This window comes from Apteryx rowi, unplaced genomic scaffold, assembly GCF_003343035.1.
Source record: "Apteryx rowi isolate R43461 unplaced genomic scaffold, aptRow1 scaffold_95, whole genome shotgun sequence".
Taxonomy (NCBI): domain Eukaryota; kingdom Metazoa; phylum Chordata; class Aves; order Apterygiformes; family Apterygidae; genus Apteryx; species Apteryx rowi.
The window spans coordinates 2,384,839-2,407,454 of NW_020451260.1; the positions used below are offsets into that span (position 1 = coordinate 2,384,839).

Sequence of the window (22,616 nt, forward strand, 5' to 3'; positions counted from 1 at the left end):
TTTTTTGACATGGCACAGAGGTGGATGTTAAATTCCCTTTGGAAAATTTATTTTCTTCTTAAAATGGGTCACCCTGCTTGAGAACAACTGCAGTACTGCAGGTGGTAAAATTCAGGCATCTCTTGATTAAGCTATTACCATGGATTTTGAAACAATCTCCAACAATAGACTCTTTCCTCTGCCTTCAATTATACCTGTATTGCTGGGTTTGGAGTTTTTTGGGGGGGGAGCAGGAGTGTCTGCATTTGTTTGAATAAATAATATTTAGGTCTCGACTCTACTCTTATTAAATACACGGAGGAACTGACCATGCCTTGCCAAGCTTACGGTCCAGCTTGGGAGCTGTAGAATAGCACACACAGAGAAAAAACTCAAGATACTTCCTTCCCTGCGGCCTTGGGGATTTTATTTGTGACATTGGACCATTTTGTTCGTCACAGTCAGTAGTCAATGGTGCTTTTTTAGCTATGGATTTGCAATTTTTGATATTATAGGACTTTTGAGATGTAAAGAGAGCTTCCAGTGCCTGGAATAAAGGGTGAAGAGAGAAGGCTTTTTGTTTTCCTAGATGGTCACTGTATTTCATGTGAACTATTTCTTCAATGCCATTTACTCAGCATGGAAACGAAGAAGAAACCAAAACCAAACATCTTTTGGATTTCTGTACTGGGTCGTTGTAGTGACAAACGCATGGCACTCGCAACTGCTCGCCTTGTTCGATTGCCTGAGGAAGAGCTGTGAGAAAAGGGCAATTTATTCCAATAACTTAATTTGTTAAGTAAAGAAAGGATAATAGGTCAGAAAATCAAGGCAGAAAATTACAGTGAAATTACATCTATCACTAGCTAAAACTGTTATTTGGAAAGCTTTGACCTTTTTTCATTTCTCGTTCAGTCGTACTAATGGCAAAATGAAATCACAGCCACATATTGTTTAATTTATACTGGGGAGGTTGTGGAGGTGATGCCGTATGAAAACTTCTGAGAAACTCTTCTTTGGAAACGCTTAACACAGTATAGCACAGCTCTTCTGTCCACATCCCGCTCCACTGAATTCTCGTGAACATTTAGTTTCTTTCTCCAAGCTTAAGTGGAAATATATATATTTTTTCCATGAGTTTCTAATCTTATGGAATACCTTAGCAGACAGAGCAACTCATGGGTCCATGCTGGTGTCTGTAACTTGTGGCTGTAACCCTTTGGCCTTTGCCAACACAAAAATCCCTTTGACCACAGTGGCAGCTTTCTTGGCTGCAAATGGCCACAAAATTGAGCTTCATATATGTGGATATTATCCACAAGAGTAATTGTATATGTGAATATATGCATTATCCAAAAAGATTATAAAAATATAAATTGCGCTACTCACAGTATAATGGGGGGGAAAGCGTAGAAAGCAAGGGCTCAGTACTTGAAGTCGGTTTGATTGGGACTTGACACCAGAAATGGTGTTATTTTCAGTCCCAATCTTCCAGCTGCATTAAAACTAAAAGAAAAAGAGGCAGCTCATCAGTTCAGAAGATTGAGCCCTTTGCCTGCTAAAGTGGTCCGTGGAGATCTGGTCAGCATATCAATAAATGAAATATAATGTAAGGGAAGCCTGACTGTGAGCTGAACGCAATTCTGGGAAATGAATCAGGTGTTCAGGTTGGCTAACATACAAGATACATATTTTCCTGTAAATACGCAGAGAGACTGTACAGGCCATAAAGAAGAAATCCATTTTCCCCCTTTTTCCATTTTCAGCTGATAATAGCAAAAATGAGCTGAGAGTTATTGACTCCCAGCACCTGGTTATTAATACCCAGAAAGTGCGAAGTCATTACGGCTTAAATATTTTCCTGTGTGCTATACCACTGAAATGCAGTGAGACATAACTTTCAGCAATTTGTGACGCCGTTCTGAGCCCACTGTCTGCTTTTCGAGAGGAATCTGTGCAGCCAGACCTCAAATTTTGTCTCTTTTTATGGGTGACTTCGGGAGTAAATGGCAATCGTGTCCCATTAAGCAGTTTGTCTGTCTGGGCATCCGATAAGTGAGAGGTTTCTCAAAAGTGTTGACCTTTCAATGTTTGTGTCACAGAGGAATTTGTTTGGCATAAAATATCTCTATCCTCTTCCCTCTTCTGTCTGTTAAGTAAAGGAAAATAATGTATCCACATAATCTGATGGACAAAACCTACAGGGGTTTCCCTCATTAGTGTACATCAGACCAGAGCTTAAAACCCGCTGCTAATGATCTCGCCATTGTATATGTTCTTCCAGAACCTCCCATAGGGCAGATGCACCCTCCCCACGGCAGCGTCACACCTCAGAAGAACAGCAACCTGCTTGTCATCATCGTCGTCACCGTCGGGGTCATTACGGTGGTGGTCGTGGTGGTCGTCGCCGTCATCTGCACCAGGCGTTCCTCGGCGCAGCAGAGGAAGTATGTTCGCTAATTGCAGGACGGGAAGACAATGTGATGTTGGTGGCCTTGCTCACCCTTGGTTTCAAAGTAGATATGGGCAATAATGTTCCTGCTGTGGAGATGTGGAGTCTAGGGACTGAACTGCGTTTCTGAGCCAAGCTCTTTTGTGGTTTTCGGGAGGCATGGCCTTGGGGAAGCTGGACGTAGCCGGTGAGTGGAGAATGTCCTGTGTCCCCTGGGGTGCAGCATAAACCATGGCAAATAAGTACTTTTGACATGGCTAGCCTTGAAAAATAAGTCTGCCAGGTACGGCTCTCCGATCTTTATGTTGTCAAGTGTAATTCAGACACAGGAAAGATTTAAAGGAAAAAAATGTATTTATCCATTCCTGGTGATGCTGTCAGACTTTCTGACTCCCCAGCACTGTGTCTGCACAGCTGAGAAACGTGGCTGTTCTTGCTTACTTGCTAACCTTTTGTGAGGATGTTATCCTCTCTAGACAGTCGGGCCCCAAAAGTCTTCCGGCAAAAGGAGCCAACGTCTGTTTCTCCAGATAATTCTCATGTACTTGGAAAAAAATTCTATAGAACATTACTGGGAAAAAATCCTTGGGATGTTATAAAAGGGCAGCAGCATAAAGCACAAAGCTTTTTTCAGTTTTTATTAGAAATTAGAGGTGACATCAAGGCCTGGTGAAAGATGAAGTGACTCCACTGGAGTCAGTGGATTGGCAACAGAGCTGGGTTTGATGCATTTAATTTATTGAAAATTATTCAGTAAACGGATTCATTATTATACTATTGTGAAAGATTGGACATGTGAAAGTAAAATTTAATCATAGTTTGCCCACAAGGATGATAAATGTTTGGACTAAGAGCAAGACAAAATCTATTACATTGATTTGCATTGATGCTTAAAAAAAGGGTGGAACAGTGAAAGAATTAATGGTCAGGGGACTAAGCAGTTCCCATGTATGCTGAAATCAGCTTCAAGCTGGTCAAGCACAGACAGATGACATCTTGTAGTATTTTACGGTCACCAGGAGAAATATTTTCTCTAAAGATCAACATCTGAAGGTAGATTTTTTAAATTAAAAAAAGCTCTCCTTTTGGCACAAAAATAAGGGCCCATGCTTTTAGGAGACCTCAAGTAGTTGAATGCCAAACTGATTTGAAAATCTTCTTCCATTGTGAGTCTTAACAGCTGAAAATCAGGCCATCGTGTGAAGGCAACAGAAATCCTTCTGTTGTGTACAGTGCTTGCTGAATCAAAACTGAAGCTCTCTTGAGTTTCTAACAAGGAAAGAGGACTCATGGGGGAGAGAAACAGATAGAGAGAGTCATCTGCCCAGAATTAGGTATCTAAAAGTTAGATAACCAAATTTGAATTAGTCAACCTTGACCTCCTTTGTAGCACACGGGGAGGTTTAGGGATGTTCAGAGAATGATTCCTCTTCTCCTAAGATAGACGTTAGAAGACTTGCCATCTGAAGATGCTTATTTCTCTCCACTGATTAAAAAATGTAAGTCTGGTGAATTTGGATTTATTGTTTAACTTTTAAATGTCTACATTTTGGGCAAATGAATCCCACCCTAGTTACCCCAAGCCAACCCTTTCTGTATTGAAAGTGGGGAAAAGTAATGCAAGAAAAATTAAACAATGGACCTTAAATGTAGCACAACAAAACCTGAACTTCTTCAAAACAGAGGTTGTTGGTGTGAGTTATTTTGTTTCTGACCTGGCTGAAGAGATGCATACTGTGAAACAAATCATATAGATGCAGGCTTTATTGGCAGTCTGGTCTGGTTCTTATTTTAAAATCACCAGTGGACTTCTGAACAAAAAAACTACAGTAAGGGTAAAGGCCACATCTCATTGAGTAATGCATGTGTCTTCCCTCAGAGTGAAAACTTTTAGGTGATGGAATAATCTCTTGGAAGCCTTCAGTGGAGGAAACTCATATTTCTTAGGTTAGTTAAAACTTGGCTGAACAAAGCGCAATAAAGTCTGTTGTGCAGAACAACCTGGTTCTGACCTAGGTGGCTTAGTACATGTTTTATGTCTTTGCCATCTAGGAAAGAATGAAATATCAGCCATAAAAAATGTGTGACAATTTTGACATCAGTAAAAAATAGGGGAGAAAAAATTGATCGAAATTTCAGGCTTAATAACTTACTCGGTTGTGCATACGGGATAACGTATGACTCCTGTAGCAATCGAGATTCATCCCCTCACAATAATTACACCTTCTGCCGTCCTGGGGGCTCGCAGCCCTGCACGGGGGACGCGTCCGCTGGGCGGTGAGGGCTGGGGGCCGTGCTCCAGCTCCCGTCCTGCCTCCTCTGCGTACTGTGACAAGGCTCCCAGGCCAGGCACTTCAGCTCAGAGCTGAAAATTAGACAAAATGAATCCCAGTCTAATCATAAAGGACGGGACTGTATCACTTTGTGCAGCACACACTCTAACTATGGGACCTGTTTCCTGCAGGAATTTTTTAAGGCTTCATGGCAAGCAATATCATATGATAGCACACATATATTGTATAAGAAAAAGTGGTTCATGGCATTTGCAACATGCCAGAACAATTAGCCTATGGACTAATAGCATGAGGTTATGGCTACTGCAAGAGGAGAGACGGGGGTGGATGTCTAGTCCGATCCTGGTAAGTAGACAGTGCATATTTACGCCATTAAATACATACTGCAGTCCTGAGCAAGTGTCCAAGCAGTTGGTAAGCTAGGCTGCGGAGCGGTGTAAAGAAAGACCACAAGAAATGAGCTAAGACGAGTTTCAGGTCCTTCATCACCAACAGGGATCTGTGAGTCTGGGTTTGGGAAGGCCCAGGGCAGGTGCTAAGCGGAGCAGAATCCAACCCAGGCTGAGGGAACCATGGAAGAGCTGCAGCAGGTCACTGCTGCTTTCCCGGCAGGAGCGATTCCTGCTCCTGGCGTCGCCCTGCCGCCACCCTGGTGTTGCTTGTTAGCCGGGGCCTCTGCTTTCATCTCCTGCCYGCTCAGTGTGAGCAAGGTTTCAGCGCGGGGAGAGGACGAGCGAAGCCGGCTGATGGGAAAGACAGGCCCTGTTTTAAGCTTTTCATGCTAGGTGGCAGGAGATAAAGTGAAATAATTTTTCACTGTAAGCACTGGGGGAGATTTTCTGGAGACAGGATTGCTTTATATTCTGCTTTGTTTTCCAGGAYGTTTGGGCCAGTTGAGTTTCCTTTAATACAGCCCTGCCACCAAAGCAGAAGCGCAGGCACCCAGACCCTGTACGGGGCTGCTAGGGCAAATGAGGTGAACCGGAGCAGGTCTCGCTGGGCTTCCTTCRGGTTGATTTGTCTGTAGCTGCGGGGGGACAGCATCCCTGCCTTCTGGAGGGCTTCCCGTATGGCACTCTAGTTGGTCTGAACCGGAGACTAAAAGCTGTTCTCCTGCAGGGGTCCAAACAGCCCGCCCAGAGGTCTGCTGCCGATGAGGAGCCAGCGGTGGTTTTGCTCATCGCTTGCCCYGCGTGTGCAGCCTGCAGGGCCACCGGCATCCCGCAGGGCCGGGCTGAGCGCCACCAGCCATGGAYGGCTACCCGCGTCTTGCACCAGCGAAAGCCTCTTTTGCAGGTCTTCCCGGAGAACGGGTTATTTCTGGGCTCTTCACATGCGGAAATCTTAAACTGTCATTTAAAAAAATAAACCCGGCAGAGCTGTTACAACTCTACCTGCTTTCCCTGGGGTGTTGTAACTATAAAGTGCGGGCAATAAAGAATAATGTCACCCCAGCTGATTTTAGCATTGTATCCCGTGTAGCGTGGCGAGTTGTTGCTATTCTTAGCTATATGGGTGTGCTGCCTAATAGGTCTGGCCAGGGACCCGGCCCTGTTCTCCTTGTAGCTATAGAAATAGACAATGAAGATTTTCCTCTCTAAAGAGTTTATTTATTTACAAGGTACAATATACAGCTTCAGTTCTGCTATCATTATATGAGATTGCATGACCATAATATATATTTTACGGATAGAGCCAAACTCTGTTTTTACATGTATCCTGAGAAAAAAAAATACATCATTCTGGTATGCAAGTTTGATGCATTTCATATTGTAAAATAATTGAACAGCAACAGAAACACTGCCATCTGGGATCCATTTTTCAATTCTAAACTCCTCGTCTTCCCACTCCCTCTTCTGGTCATGAAGCGGGTACTGGGCTGACTTTGAATCCCAGTGTAACTCTCGAGTCGCTACAGGACCTGCCGAAGCATCCGTTCCCGTTGCTGGAACTGAGGTTTGAATCGGACCGTTGATGCTTTTGTGACTGTCGTCTATATATCTTATGTGCTCATCCGGTGTAGCAACGTCACTGCCTCTCACTGAAATTGGGGGTAGATGCATGTTCAGAAGCAGAACTTCAAGTTCTGCATTGCGCAAACGAAACATGCTATGGGATGATTTATTTTCATCTGTTATTGATGACCTTTTCGGATGCACTCCTGGCTCTGATTCAATTTGCTACTCATGGGCTGTGAGAACATCAATAATTTGTGAGAAAAAACAATGTAAACCAGGCTAGATCATTGCATATATTTTTAAATGATATCACTGCTGTAGCAATTTTGTAGTTATGGTTGGAATGACACATTCATTATAACCCCCTATTTACAGTTGTGTATAAAATTACTTTGGGGCTGAAATTCCCCTTGCCTAGCTCAAGCCTGGAAAAATGAATTATTTTCAATTGAACCTGACAAAAAAGCTGTTGTATCCCAAAGTGAAGAAAATAATTCCTTGTTTAGAACAAAATTTTTTTTGGGGGGGGGGGGTGGATGAGATAGAAAAAGCAACTTTACTTTTTAACTTCAAGCAGGACATATATTAAGGTTTGAGTGAAGGTGCTTATTGTTATTCTCCTGATTGTTAACCAGGAGACTGTGCTAGGGTCTATTACGAGAARGTATTAAAGAACTGCCCCTGTTCCATATGGATAAAGTGCAATGCCTTTGCCTTGTTCTTAGAAATACTATCATTTTAAATAATCAAGTTTTGGCAATCAGAAAATGCCAAACTAAACCTAAGAAGTAATTATGACTAGAGATGAACAGTCTTATTTCTTGGGAGCTGAATAAGGATGGACTGACAGAAGTCTCTGAATGACGCCAGGCTTATCTTCCCTACTAACTTTCCAAATCCCATTTTAAAATAAAACTTTGAACCTTGAAGAGCATTCAGGATATTGAACCAGTCCAAGGAAATGAAACAATTTCTACTTTTAAGGCCGGCTGCTTGAGGAGTGGGGTATTTCTGCTGATGGCAGAAAATGTCATTGCCATTGACTTGTGGGTATGCGACGGGACTGTGCCCTGAGCGTCTTTGAAATTGTGTGATGTGTTTGCTCCTTGTTTTGCGTGCAAAATGTTTGGTGATGCACGCCGTTGTTCCACATAGCATTTGATTTCTGGATCAGGCTCAGAAAATTTAGCAAGGAACAGAAATTGATTCAAACTCTTGGACTTTCTTAAAGTCTAAAACTTTCTCAAAATCCTTTCCGGTAAAATAACCTCCATGCCGCGTTTTGCAATACTGCCTGTATGGCATGTCAGAGAAAAGGGAGTTACCGACGTGTACATACCCGAATGATAATACAAATGTGATACGAATCCCATGGAAGTCAGTGAGAGATTTTGCACTGATTTCAGTGGATACAGAGGAAGACCTTCACTTCAGAGGGTGCACAACTGCATTTTGAGGTGAACAAGTGACGGCAGTGAGGAGCGGTTGCAAATACCCACTGCCCTTGGCAGTCAAGGCTTTTTTTTTTCCTAATTGGGCACGTGAATTTGAAAATATCGGTCTGCAGCTTTTTGTGTCTCATATATTTCAGCTTTTACACACAGGAGAGTAATACATCTTTCCTTTCACAGGATACTTTGAGCTGCACAAAGGAAAAGCACTGTGTAAGGGTTTGTTCCGATTATTGAGCAAAAACCTTAATAATAAGCCAGAGAAGCTGTTCTCTAGGAGTTAGTTAAATTGATAGACTTCCAGTAAGATTTTAGATAGCTTTTAGATAAGATTTGAGGTTTTAGGTAGGCAGGGACAAAGCTCTAGCATTGCCATCCATCATGCTGACCGTCTCTCAGCTCCGACCTTGGGGGCCGGGGACCTGCCTTCCTGTCTGCTCATTTCTCCTTGACGTGTCTGTCCTGAGCGGTCCTGCGAGGGGCCGATGCTCCCGCTGGTGTGGCTTTCGGAGGGTGTGAAGCTGTGGGCTGGTGTGGTCCCCAGAGAAGGTGGCCCGTGGAGGGAAGGGCATATTGCAATGCATGTGCGTGAAGAGAACAGAGTTAATGTTGCTCCGGGATATGCTGCTCTGGATTTCTTAGCTTTGCTGCAATAAAAATCATGTCTTAATGTATATTTAAAGAAATATAACATATGCTTCACTCATTTGTGGAAAGCATAAGATGCGCGTAACTCGGCAGAACTGGGCTCAGCAGTTTCCAATTGCTGTTTCTCGATGCGGATACTTCACAAGTTATATTCTTCCCGAGAGGAAACTCCCCACTTCCCTTCTGTTTCGGGAAGAATGTTTCGCTCCAATTTGTACAATCAGCTGGTGCAAAAATGACCCACCCTGCTGAGCCCCAGGCCCATTCCCTGGAGCAAATACCGGTTTTTCCTCTCCCTCTCCCTCTTTCATTCTTCTGCTGAACATATGCTCTCAGGGAGGCACCTTATGCCTGGCTGCAGGGACTTGGCAAGTGGCTTCATCTGGAACAAACACCAGAGCCACTCCATGGTTCACCGAGCAGCTGGTGCCGGAGCCGCAAGACGCCTGGCAGCCGCCTCGCGCGGGGGATTTACGTGGCCCCTACGCAATGCATTTTTCTACAGGCCCTTAAGAGCGTAAGGTCAAAGTGAAGATAACTGGTGCCATCCTCTGAGGGACATAACCAAGGGATTCTCTATGGAGACACCAAGGAGTAGACATCACTCGATATCTACTCTTCTGGTTTCACCAAGAGCGGGGAATATTCTGATGTGTCTCGGTTTTTATTTGCTGCAGGAAACGCGCCACCCACAGTGCTGGTAAAAGGAAGGGCAGCCAGAAGGACCTGAGGCCTCCAGATCTTTGGATACACCATGAAGAGATGGAGATGAAGAACATCGAAAAGCCGGCGGGCTCCGACCCCGCGGGAAGAGAGTCCCCCATGCAGGGCTGCCAGGACATCACCCCCGTCGCTCACAGCCAGTCCGAGACGCAGCTGGGCAGCAAGAGTGCCCCGCAGCCGGGTAATGCCGCCGCGCGCGTCCCCACAGCCCAGCCCGGGATTCGGGATGGAATTGCCAGAATTGACACCGGGAGAGGTGGTCCCTCTCCAGCTCTCCTGAGGAGAAACTGCGCCTGCTTTGTATGGACGCCTTCCAGTATGACACAAGCAGAGCATTTCGTAGAATTAAAAACCGTTGATACAAGGAAAAACATCACCAGATCCATAAGATTTTAAACAATACCTGAAGTTTTTAACTTAGCGTTGTTAAATATTCACTATTGCTTTAGTAGCTAAGAATGCTTTTGTAATGAAATCAAATATTAAGAAACCTGATAGACTTTCTGAAAAAAATCATGACGTAATGTTCACATCAGTTTCTGGCTAGGGGAAAACCTATCATTTTTTATTTCCGCACTGCTCTAACTTTGTAAGTTCAGAAATTCCACTACGAGTCAAATGTTACTAAGTTTGCGTGCCGTGTTAGGAAAAACATAGAGGCAAGAGGGGGCAGGGTGAAGAAAGTGGGGAAAAAAAGAAATGAAAGATGGAGCAGAGGAAGAACATGAATTTCAGGAATATAACTGAGATGAGAATTTGGTCCAGGAAGACTGAGAGAAGTTACAGATGAAAAAAGTAATTCTGTAGCAAAAAAGTAGTGTCAGTGAATTGGTGGTAGGCTGCACAGATCTTTTTTCTTCCTTTTTTTTTTTTTTTAACCTTAATGCACACAGCACCTCACAGGTTTTAGTTGAGCTAAAGACTTTTTTTCCACCACGATAACAGAGTGTCTTGGGAGAGGCAGGTGGTGCGTTCAGACAGGGACAGAGGGCAAGGAACACGGTACACAAGTTGAAAACATAAATGTATTTGTTCATAATGAATGAATTGCTTGTGCATGACACAGCTAAAGCGTTCCAGAATATCGGCTGAGCTGGTAAATAATGAAGATAGCTTTTCCATATGGCTCTGGTGATTATATCTCTTTTCCATAGCTCCCATTATTGCAAAGAAAGAAAAGTTATAAAAAGAGCCTCTTTCAAATTTCTGAATGGATCTAATTTTGTTTTTCTGACGTTGTATTTGGGGCAGATGACTTACTATTTATGAAGACGATTGTGACAATGATTTGTATTGTTTTTAATGTAGAGGTTCTCGTTGTAGTAGATGCCGTGAAAACATAAACAAAAGATTCCCGCTGCCCAAACAGATACTGATGATGATCAGGAGACCTGATCCAAGGCCCAGAAAGATCGATGGGAGAGCTCCATTGATTTCAGTGGGCTTTCAATTGAGTGCATGGTAGGAAGTCATCACAACATAGGAGCAACTTAATGGCAAAGGCTGGGCTAGATAGTTTGTGTGTAAACACCTCGGACTATAAACAGATGCTTTTATATTGCTTGCCATTCTGTAATACCCAGTTGATAATACTGTCCCTGGCTTTTTAGTAGCAATTAGACCTTAGAGTGGCCATTGACAGAAGACTTGATATTTCAGTCCTGAAATTCAGAGCAGTGTAATTTGAAAAAAAAAAATCTTTTTATGCAATTTTTTTTGAGGAATATGTGTTTGCTGAGGAGCATCAGAGATGAAAAGTCTGAGTGAATGTTAAGTTTATAGCATGACAGTAATAAACTGATTTCATCAACAATTTATTAAAATAGCAAATGTAACATTAATATAATGTTCGTGTGAGACAAGGTATGAAGCAAGAAATACAGCTTCTATTGCATTGCAAATTACTCCCCTGAACATCCAGTTCCAAGCAAATTTACTTTCTGACAAATACATTCTCTAGAATCTTTGGATCCCTCAAATATCCTATGTTAATGCAGCTAAATTAGAGCATCCATATTTCAATACCTAAATAGATTATCTAATTTACGGAGCTGCTGAGCCCGTTTTGGATTGAGTTGGACATAGGCATAGCTGCCCATGTCAAGACTGCAGCAGTAGGCAATGCATCTCAGCTCTCTAATCTGGGTACGTGTGCTAGTTGTGAACCAGGCTCAAACAGAAGCAAGATCCAGGCACATCCTGAACTTGCCACGGTTGCTGTGGTAGGAAAACCAAGATGCCCAGCCTGGAAGAGCCGCCGTGCGCTCCAAGAAGGTCTGAGGCCTGGACAATCAGGACATCGGGACCTCAGGGCATGGCACAGGACAGGTCCTTTTCACAGTTTCCATGTATCAATTCTTGGCCACTGTAATCTGTAGGTGCTGAAATTTATGCACCCTACTTTGCCATTTCTGGTCTTGATACTTGGATTTTAAAATACATTTATAACAAGGAGGCTACAAGAAAGATGAGTCATTTTTATGAACTGAATGGGTTGTTTGGGGTAATTTTAAGGACAAAGGAAAATTAAATCATGGAAAAGAAGATATTTATATCTTAATTCTCTTACAGAAAAACAAAAACAATCACTTTATTTGGAAAAGGCAGCCAAAATAGTCTGTGCAGCTCTTTGTAGGTGGTGATGTTTAGTGATCAGTTTAAATAATGAAAGTCTAAAAAAATATCCGTTGATCTTACTGCTAGTTATAAGGTGAGAGAAGCATTCATATATAGCATTTTCAACTAAGCTCGTGTTATTTTTTTTCTAGGTCCTGAGACAGAAGATGTTGGAAGTAGCATGTCCACACTGGAGCGCTCACTTGCTGCCCGCAGGGCCACCCGTGCCAAGCTCATGATTCCCATGGATTCGCAGCCAAACAACCCTCGTGAGTACCCAGACCGTCCCTTGGCCCACTTCTGCACGCTTCAGGCAGTGACTCACCCATCTGAGGGTTTCCGACTGCCTTACAAATATGATCTAGTTACGCCTTCCAAAGTTAAACAGCATTAGCCACATTTTGTTCTTCTTCAGAAAAAAATGRTTTGGAAGCTTTCCAAGGCTTCACAATAAATCGATGGAAGAACTATGGAGAGAATTCAGAAATAATGCTTTTACTAGATTCAGCACGGGCTAAAAGTGTAGCAGTGAAGGGTTATGTTTTTGCCAGGTAGATGGTGATGGATAAATTCCTCTATTTCCCTACTATAAAACTATAAAACCTGGCATAACAGTTCAAGCCAGCAGAGCAGAATGTTTTGGGATACACAGATATAAAGTGTGATATTATTATTTTCAATGTTTATAATCAACTGGACATTATTGTGAATAACTTCTCCAGTTTCTGCTATATCTTCTTTTGTGTATAGTAGTTGGCTTGCCACCATATGCTTTTTTATAAGGAGCTGCTCTCCTTATAAAGCCAAGTAAAAAAGATATTTTTAATAGTGTTAATTATTAGCAACCACAGAGTGTTTATCGTTGGATGCATTTCATAGATGAAGTCAACTTTTTGCAAAGCAACAAGGTACATGAGAACGACAGGAAGGCTGGAGAACATTCATAGGGTCTCCCATCCTGAGGAACTTTGTAAAATTTATAAAATGACTTTGTTTTGCATCTGAACAAAGAAAAGGAATGAGTGGGAGCCCCAAGGCATTGAAGAGTGGGTTAGGCACTGTTCAAGTTCCTGGTGCGGGGTGACGCTAAGGAAGGACGTGAATGCATGTCTCCACTTTATCTCTGAGCAGCCCTGCGGTCAAGCTGTTGGCACTTCTCATGTCAGTTGTTTCTCAGCTTCTGGCAGGAAGTTCCACCTTTGACCTCAGAAAATACATACAATTAAAAATGTATAAGAGTTGGCACATCTGTGTAAATAGTTTGAGTTAGAAAAAAAGTACATTTTTTGACAGAAATCCATTTCCTTGCAAAATTTCTCTCTAGCTCTGATGGTTCTATTAAAGTACCTATGGGTGGGTTTATGGAAGGGCACAGCACAAATGATATATTATAAAGAAATACATGGAACTGAATGAAGGAGAGGAGGGGGAATAACCTACCATGGCTTTATTCAGTAAATTACTGAGTGGGAACTAGTAACTGTTCCTTTAATCCGTGTTCATTGTGGGTGCAGTTTGGGTCATGCTGCTAACTCCTAAGTAGCCAGCCCTTATGAGGGTAAATGACAGGAGTTTGGGGAGAGATTAACTTCCGATTGAACATATTGCCTCATTTCAGCTGTCATCCACTTTATAGGCTGGGAGAAAGGCTGCTGGGCTGGGGGAAGAAAGCTCTTCGTAATACCAGGCGTTCCCGAGGAAATACTCCCATCTTGTAACCCCACTAATCCCACAGTCAGGCAATTTGCCCTTTTTGAATGGGATTCCTCCTGATTTGGTGTGGTCTCAAGGAGGGCAGCAATCCAAGAAAATGGAGTGTTGTAAGCAAAATGAGAACCAAATTAATTGTAATTACAATGGTTCAATAGCACAGTTAAGTGAAAGTCAGGTCAGCATTGTTCTACAGCGTACAGATAAAAATACTCTTAAAGATTTCTAGGTTTCTCAGTCAAATGATGCTTTTTGAGGAATGATGTCCTCTTTTCTATTTATTTCTATTTTCTACAGTGTAAATCTAATCTACAGAGACACAATATTGTGATTGCAAATAATTAAACTCAGATTTATAAAAGCCTTATTTGTACATTTCAGGATGAATTATGGTAAAAATGTTTCTTTCCCCAGAAAATAAAATTGAGGCTTTGTCATGTTATATGCTTTAATTAATCTCTCTCAGTTTGCCTGATACTGAAAGAAATTGTCAGCAACAAGCTATTAAATAGCTTGAAGAAGCACCATCATAATTCCAAAGTAAAAAACACATACTTTTAAATGCTCAATAACAAATCTAGAAGTATTCATGAACATCTCAATAATCACTGTTTGCAGTCTTTGAGGAAAAAAATATACCCCATAATGAGCCTTTGCTTAGTAAAGTGGAAGGAGCATAAAACAGGCTTTAGTGATATTTTTGATGGTTCTAATTCCACTGAAATACAAGCATGATTACAATTTTGGAGTCTGCTTCAAATTCTGCCACTAAGCCTGATGAAGACAATTAAAGGACATTTCAAAGGGACTTGAGATAGTGTTAAGATTGCAGAATCAATTCCTTTCTCTCCTGCCACGGGAGAATGTGAAGAAGGGAACCCACACAAGGAAGAAACTGTAAAATAGCTGGGGGATCTTTAATTTCATAGCCAATGCAGAGGTCAAGTCTCATGGTCATGCCATGCTGAAGCAAGCAGGGGAGAAGGTACCAAGGCTGCTGGGTGGAGAGAAGACCTCAAGGATGAGGAATGCTTTAGGCTTCTCACCCACACCGGTCCTTTCCTCCCGTACCGTTTAATGAAGCCCTGCCCGACACTACATCCTTCTGAGGATCAGCTGCCTTCTCTGGCTTTTTAAAATGAAGATGTATATCTCTAATCCCAAATCCACATTTGAGTAGAGGGTGGCTGAAAAAGGGTGACACTAAATCAATGATAAATTATGGGACAAGCAAATAATGGGAAATGGAAAATTCCATTTTCGGTGTTGTTGGTAGAATGTGCTATTCTACAGCTTCCTCAGCCACAGCAGAGCATGTCTTTTGGAATATTTTGATTCAGTCAAAACATTCTAATAAACTAGTTAATGAGAAAAATAACTAAGAAAGTCTTTGCAGGGTATCACATTCAAGTATTTTACTTATAATTTTCCTGTTTTTCCATTGGTAATGTTTGCTTCTTATGGAAGAGGAAAATAAAATGTTCACAGAGAGAGAGTTCTCCTATATTTCTGGGAGTTTCTTTCTGTGTTTCCCCTCCCTCAAATTGCAGAAAATCACAGTTCTTTTTTTAGGAGAAATATGATCATGTTGACTCCGTTGCTTTGGCAGCCTCTGAGGTGCTTGAATACAATTTAAAATTTTCCACTTTGTCATTTCTGTAAGCTGCTCTTGGGTGCTGCATTTTTACATGATGGAGTACGTTTTAGATGTAGAACAGTGTTTAGGGAGTTCCATGATTTGGTCAGGGAATTTCTGTTTTTAGTGTTTTAGTATATCCATAGTAAGTATAAGTTCAATTGCTGACAGACTATGACAGAACAGATTTGCTGTCATATTTGCTCGGAATTGCAAAGATTTATTGAAAATGTTTGATGTTAACTTTTCCCCAGCCTCTCTGCAATAGAGTAGTACAGTGAATAATAATCCTGGCTTATTTTAAGAAAGTACTAGGTGTCTACACCATAAAAAGAAATGAAGGAATGGACTTCAAAAAACAAGCTTTTTAATCAGACTCAATAAAGAATGATAATTTTTATTCTAGTAATAATGTTATAAATATTGTCAATAAAAATATCATACACAGTCAAAATGAAATATCTGAATAGGAAGAATTCTCTTCTGAGGATGTATGAGTTGAACCCAGACAACTTTGAAGTTCAAATCACTCCGGTTATCATTTCTTCTTGAGTTTTGTACATGCTACATTTGTCTGTTACATCTGGAAATACAGCATTGCCTCCCTGAAAGCCATGTTCTTAAAAAACCCTCATAAAGGCTTTGCACCATCATAGCTTCTTGAGTGACCTTGGGCAGATTGCCTGGTTTGCCACTCTGTGTAACAGATGTAGTAAGAGCTAGAAGTAATTGTAATGACTATCCTAAAGGTTACGGCATTGTTTGTAATTCATGTGTGAAAGATGCTATATAAGCCCAAACTTATCATCAATGAGCCAAAAAAAATCTCTTTGTATTGTTTATCTAGGCAAAACTTTAACTGAGAGTTTTTCCTAAAAGCTACACAGAAATTCATGGTCGGTATAGTACTATTATCATCAATTCTTAATGCCTTGACTATTGAAAATAAAGGATAATTCACAGGAAAGCCTGAGTTTGGCAAGTTGTGATCCTGGTTTCCAAATCAAAGGGTTTTGTGTTAATTCAAGTCAGCTTTGGAGTTGAACTCAACTTCAGCTTCAAACTTTCAGCTGTTGGTTTGCTGGCACATCTCATTCCTGTTGCTTGCAGGCCTGGACGGGCATCCAGAGTGGAGAAGGATGCCCAGCCAGTCTCAGCTGATGCCTAAGCATAGGGGTCTAGTGCCGCTGGAGATACCCGAGGGCATCAGCGACGATTGTGTGGGGCTGACAGACAGGACAGAAGAGTCACAGGAGCCCCATGCTCTTCCAGAGCAGCAGCTGAAGGCTGCAGGGTGTCCTGAGGCATCTGAAATGGCACCAAAGACCTGGGTTTAGGCAACTGCATCAGGCCCTTAAATTCTTGCCTAATCTATTCCTTCTCATATATCTATCAAGAGGGCAGATAAAGAACCCCCCAAAATATGGCTGCCTAACTTGAATGTAAGCAAAGAAGCTATTTAATTTAACAGGTAATTTTATTTGCACCTGCAGTTGTCCTGTATGTATATTAAGATGCCCATTTCTGTATACAGAGGTGGTTTCTGTGGGCTTGGGTAGAGTGAGCAGAGAAATATATTTTATACAGAGTATATGGATACTTTGTTTTGGAAACATGGTTATGTCTGGTTCACTGTTGACTCTATCAGCACTTTTATAAATTTTCCAAAGGCACACATTTAATCTTCTCTCTCCGTCTTTTCTTTTAGCTGTGGTCAGTGCCATTCCTGTGCCAACACTAGAAAGTGCCCAGTACCCCGGGATCCTGCCATCTCCCACCTGTGGATACCCACATCCTCAGTTCACTCTTCGGCCTGTGCCATTCCCAACGCTCTCTGTCGACAGGACCTTTGGAACRGGAAGAAGTCAGTACAGTGCTTTTCTTTTGGTGTTCTTGTGTTATGAAAATGCTTGGCAATAGGCAAACCTGGTGGGTGCTACCCAGCTCGCTTTCTGTCATCAGGATGCATGAGTAGTTGGTTGGGTAACAGCAACTGAGCGCAGGCTGCCTCTTGTCCAGTGGTGGCTCCAGTAGCAACTTCCAATACATACTGAACAGCAACTTGTCTTAAAAGTTAAAAGCTACTGCATCTTATCAACGTGCTTGCTGTGTAATTCCCAAGCAGTTTAAAAGAGGAACATAGAGAGGACCACATGGTTGAAGGGACTGGTGCCTCCCAATGGCAGGCCACATACAGTTCAGAAGCATCCACAGCAATTTGGTAGCACATAACCAAGGTTTGCTGAGACCAGGAAGAGTCTGACTGAAGTAGTCAAGTCAACCTGCGTAATATATTTCCCCCCTGCTATAACCCCAGTCTGTGCATGTCACTCAGGTAAGGAGAGCCTGTGCCCTCGGAATGGTTCCTCTTCCCATTGCATCCCCTTCTCCTCACAGCTGAGCACGTCCTGGAACCTGCATCTAATACTGATCTAATTTGATCCTTTCTTTTCTGCAGGTCTTTTCACTGTGCTTTAATTTCTTTTGCTTTATCCACAAAGATATTCCCAGAAAAACAGAGAAAACTTCATCCCAGTGCAGAATCTAGTATCATCACTAGTTAAAAGCATCCATGATGGCACTTAAAACACCTCTACACACAGTGTCTTCCCAGGCTTAGCTGCCCTCACTATTAGAAACATTTTCCTAATATTTAACTTGTTAAAATTTAATCCARTTGTTCCCTTTTTGATTATAGTGGGCATGGAACATTTTATTTTCTTCTTTCTTGCAGCTACTTTTTGTACATTTGAATACTGTTGTCTTGTCTCACATCAGTTGTCTCTTCTCTAGAGTGAGTTCTATATTCATATTTCCTCCTGTACAATAATAGATTTGGGTTTTCTGYGTTCCCATATCTGTTCCTCAACTTGCCGTGATCCAGGAAAATGGTATGCGTGCAGCACAAGTTCCCCAGCCTCACCTTCATAAGTTACTTCTAAGCATCTTCTGCACCGACAGCCATCTGTTCTTTGTTCTAGCCTAATGAGTGTGCTCTGGCATATTAATTATAGTTGGAGGGCTCATATTTTCTTATAATTCTCCCTTAACTCTACTGCATATCAAGTCTGAATTATTGACAGATTAATGTCAATCTGTTACACGTATTTTTTTCACAACACAGAGAGTCTGTGCTGCTGGTCCGCAGGGAATTAATTTCAAAATGACTAATTTTTCCTCCTATTTGATTGTTGCTTTCAGTCAGTTCAGACAGGTCCTTGGGGGCCAATGATTGAAACTCTAGCAGAGGGATCGTAGGTAAAAGGTGGGTTCAGTTGTTCTGTTCATCACCCCCGTGTCATTTCCCCTCGTGTCGATGTACAGTCTGAGTTCCTTTTACAACTAGATGGCAATTTCCTCTGGAGGGCCGGGCTGGCATAATCAGTTTTTGATTTGCTGCTTAAATTAATATCAAATACACCACAAATGCAATGCACAAAAACAAAGTAGATTCAGGTTTTTTGGTTGACAGGCACTAGATGTTGAATAAAAAATTCACTACCCTGCGCCTAATCATGGAGATGGGAATGAAATTRAAGACTGAATTGTTTGGTCTTTTTCTGAAACAATTTTGAAAAAATTACTGTAAGTTTGATGCACATCTAATACACACTCCACCAGTACTCACTGCAGAAGTATAGGTAGCGAAGAGTCTCACCTGTCACAGGGTGACAAAGAATAAACATACAGTAGCGTAGAAATGGCCCCTCTTCATTCCTTTGTAGAGCACGGTTCAAAAGGGCAGAAAATATCCCCTCATGCCCCTCTGGTAGAGGATCTTCAGTGATTTGCCTCACGTTGATGTTTATCTGCTCAGCTGTCATCATCTCGACCTGCTTGTAAAAGGATCTCAGCTTCTTCAGTCTGCAGATCTTCATCTCTCTTCTCTACCTCTCAGCTTTTACCCCATCAAGCACCTCCACACACAGACGTGCCTTTTAAGTGGATTCTTCAATGTCAAATTTTTCCCCAGAATGGCAGATATAGCACCTCTTGGTCACTTGGTCAACATCTGAACCTTCTTATAAAAAATTTTCTCTCAGAAATGGTTTGGTCAAACTGGCCATGCCAGAGCCCTCCCTGGAAGCGAGTGGTGATGTTCTGAGACCCTGGCTCTTCCTGATGTAAGTTCTGTATAGAGATGTATGCGCCTGCCTAATTCTTTCAAGTGCTGAATGCTTGAGAATTGAACAGGAGCTTATTAATACACAAAAGTTTTCTGGAAGGAGATTAAATGCAAAACAGTTCTAATTATTCAGAAGTCCTGATGGACCTTGAGTAAGCTCAAGTAGTGAAGGTTTCAGATAATTTAGGAATTCCTCATTAAATAATTCAATAGCAGTGGACATAGCCTTGTTTCAGGTAATTTTGGGGTAATCAAGACTGTGTGGTGTTTCAAAAATTATCTAACCCCATTACAACATGAAATGAGAATCTGTTATAGTTGCTGCAGTTACCCTCTCTGGTTTAGGCTACTGATTTCCAAAGCTCCTAGGTCATACTGAATATGCTGTTCACCCCGGGTGAAATATTCTCCTCCTTCACTGTGCCTTCCATTTTCAACACCACTGCAATCAAGCTAAGGCACAAGTGAGTGGAGACACTGTTTGTTTTCTAGTGACAGTTGACGCTGTCAGCACCAGCCAACAGCTCACTAGCTTCCTATAATGGCAGAATTCGTTAGTTGTCAGTCTGCGGAGAGATGAAGGGATGTAAAAACACATTTCTAACATGATGCCTAAACCTTTTCTCAGCACCAGTGCTGCTGCTGCTGCTAGGTGCCAGCACTGGCAACGTCAGGCTGAAAGAACGGTCATTGGCAAATGCTTCCTATCAGCTCCCGAGATTAAGAAGCAGCTGCTGCACGTCTAGATCACCTCTCAGTGTCTCATGGTTGACTTCACTGCAGCAGCGAAGGGCGATAGATCAACAAAATGACTCCAGCATTTTGAATTCTCTCACACATATCTCCTTTTTGTGGGGAGTGGGCTGTTTTCTTAGCATGCTCATGTGGGTTTTCTTGAGAGCAACTAGCAGTTAAAGAGGCTATAGAGAAGAGGCACGAAGCTTTTTCGTATGCATTTTACCCCTCAGTGAAAAATTCACTTGATGCTTCACCAATTGCAACTGTCTCAGAAAAAAAACACACCGTGCAATAACTCCTCCGAGACAGAGTCTACCTGCAGTACTACATGACTGAACACTCGATTGATCAAGATGTAGCAGTCTTTGAATAAATCATACGCAATGCCGTTAGGAAGGGTGTTGCTTTGCAGTCTGTCATATAGGCCACGCTTCAACACCTTTTTCTGTTCTGAAAGCCTTTTCTCATTGACCCCAAAGAGTCAAGTGCTGCAACATATCTTTAGGCCAAATTTTCTGCTGAAGAGGAAATGAAAGGAAATGAAAAGGAAAGTCAGGCCCTAGCCAGAACCACCCTTGAATAATAAGCCGACTTGTCAGTTTGAATACTGCTGATGACACTGCCAGCCGTGAAATACAATTGCTAAATATCAATTTTTCCATCTTTCCAGACAGAAAAAATGTCTGAGCCATAATAAAGTGAGTGCTCTCTCTTCAGCGTTCCTTCCCCACTGTTAGCCTCCTCCTCCAGAGTCCTTCCCAGCTCCATGGCACCTGCGGCTTGCAGTTTTATCAGGACAGCTAGGAGAAAATGGTGATGTGCCGCAGGTTACAGTGCATTACAAGGGGAAGAGAACACCCTTTTTTCTCCTTTGCCGCAGCTGTGGAGATGCTGAAGGCCTCGGGTCTCGGGTAGAAGAGGAAGAGAGCTGGAGGAAAAGAGCTCCCACCCAGGAGGCATTGAGGGGGCACTGCTGGTCATGGAGAGACCCCGAAACACTAGCAAGAGCTCTGGTGTTACCCTTAGTGGTGGGCCTCTCCTTCCCCGTCCCCACACAGACACACTAGGCACCATGAACAGAATATATTCTGGTCACATCCTGATAACATTTTTACAGCAGGCAGACTGCTTTTCCTTAGGCTAGCCCTGAAGACCGTATTCCACCAGGAATGAGGTCCCTCGTTTGTCAGCATTATATAGATATATAATCTTGGTCATATGATATTTATAATCTATGTAAATTCAAGGATACACAGAAAGTTATTAGCAGTTCAGTCATTGTATGTCCCAATGTACTATCATATACTTTGAACTGTTATTACCTTTTGTTTTCAGTCTGTATTGATCTTTCATTACCTCAGACTGAGGTAGAGCCAACAGCTACAAATCCAAGTGGGAATATTTTCCTGTGCTATTACTTAATAAAAGATATATGTGTTCATAAATCTGAAGTCATTAAACTGGTTAAATGCATTGTACCAACCACCGTGTATGCAAAAGCAAAGGGAAGACCAACAATTTTTATATCAGATACCTGCTTTTCTGCTTGGTCACCAGAGAGTTCATTGCTGCTTGAGTTGAAAGCAAGCTCATTCTCAGCATTCCTAAGTTAGACATAAAATGAATGCAAATAAAGCTTTATCCAGCGTTTCTCCACTGCAGTGAAAGACTCTTATTGGTTCTACCGGGCTTTAGAACAGATCTTCATATGTAGCATATTTTCTTTACTTTGGCAAAATATTTTACTAAATTCAAGAGTAAAAGATCACAAGAATACTGTAGCGCAGTATTATCTGCTTCATCTTAAAGGTCAACTGGAAGTCTAGTTTCCATTAAAAAAATAATTAATAATTGGAGCAGTACAAATAATCAGAATTCTCTGACACTTCTGTTGAGGTGATGAGGCAACTGCCTAGCTGTTAAGCAGGAAATTGATGTAGGTGGTGTAGGTAGCATTAGCAATGTCCTCATCTTCATCCATCCTTCAAACAAACAATCCATCCTCTCTTCCCGCAGGGACCTGAGGGATCTGCAAATTGATGGCTCTCATTATGCTTGCAAGCACGCACATCTTATTTAAAAAAAAGTCTTCTCAAGAGTGAACCACTTTCATTAGACCACTTGCCTTCAATATTTAAAACCCAACTCTAGCCTCTAGTTTTAATAGAACCGTATCACCTTTGTCTTCAATAATAGCTGGAGGATAGCATGAAATTTTTTACATAATAACAGTTATGTAGGTCTCCAGATTTTACAGCTAAGTCTATAAGATAGAATATCCATAC

At 41.9% G+C, this 22,616-nt stretch overlaps 1 protein-coding gene across 1 annotated transcript in view; it reads left to right on the forward strand.

Annotated features, from left to right (window-relative positions):
* The window catches only part of DCC (DCC netrin 1 receptor), a 593,999-nt gene that overhangs the window by 553,181 nt on the left and 18,202 nt on the right, over window positions 1-22,616 (forward strand). Inside the window, exons 23-26 of the mRNA XM_026092248.1 lie at window positions 2,264-2,426; window positions 9,460-9,686; window positions 12,274-12,390; window positions 17,176-17,340. Of these exons, the coding sequence (XP_025948033.1) occupies window positions 2,264-2,426; window positions 9,460-9,686; window positions 12,274-12,390; window positions 17,176-17,340 (672 nt within the window). The remainder of the gene's footprint in view (window positions 1-2,263; window positions 2,427-9,459; window positions 9,687-12,273; window positions 12,391-17,175; window positions 17,341-22,616) is intronic.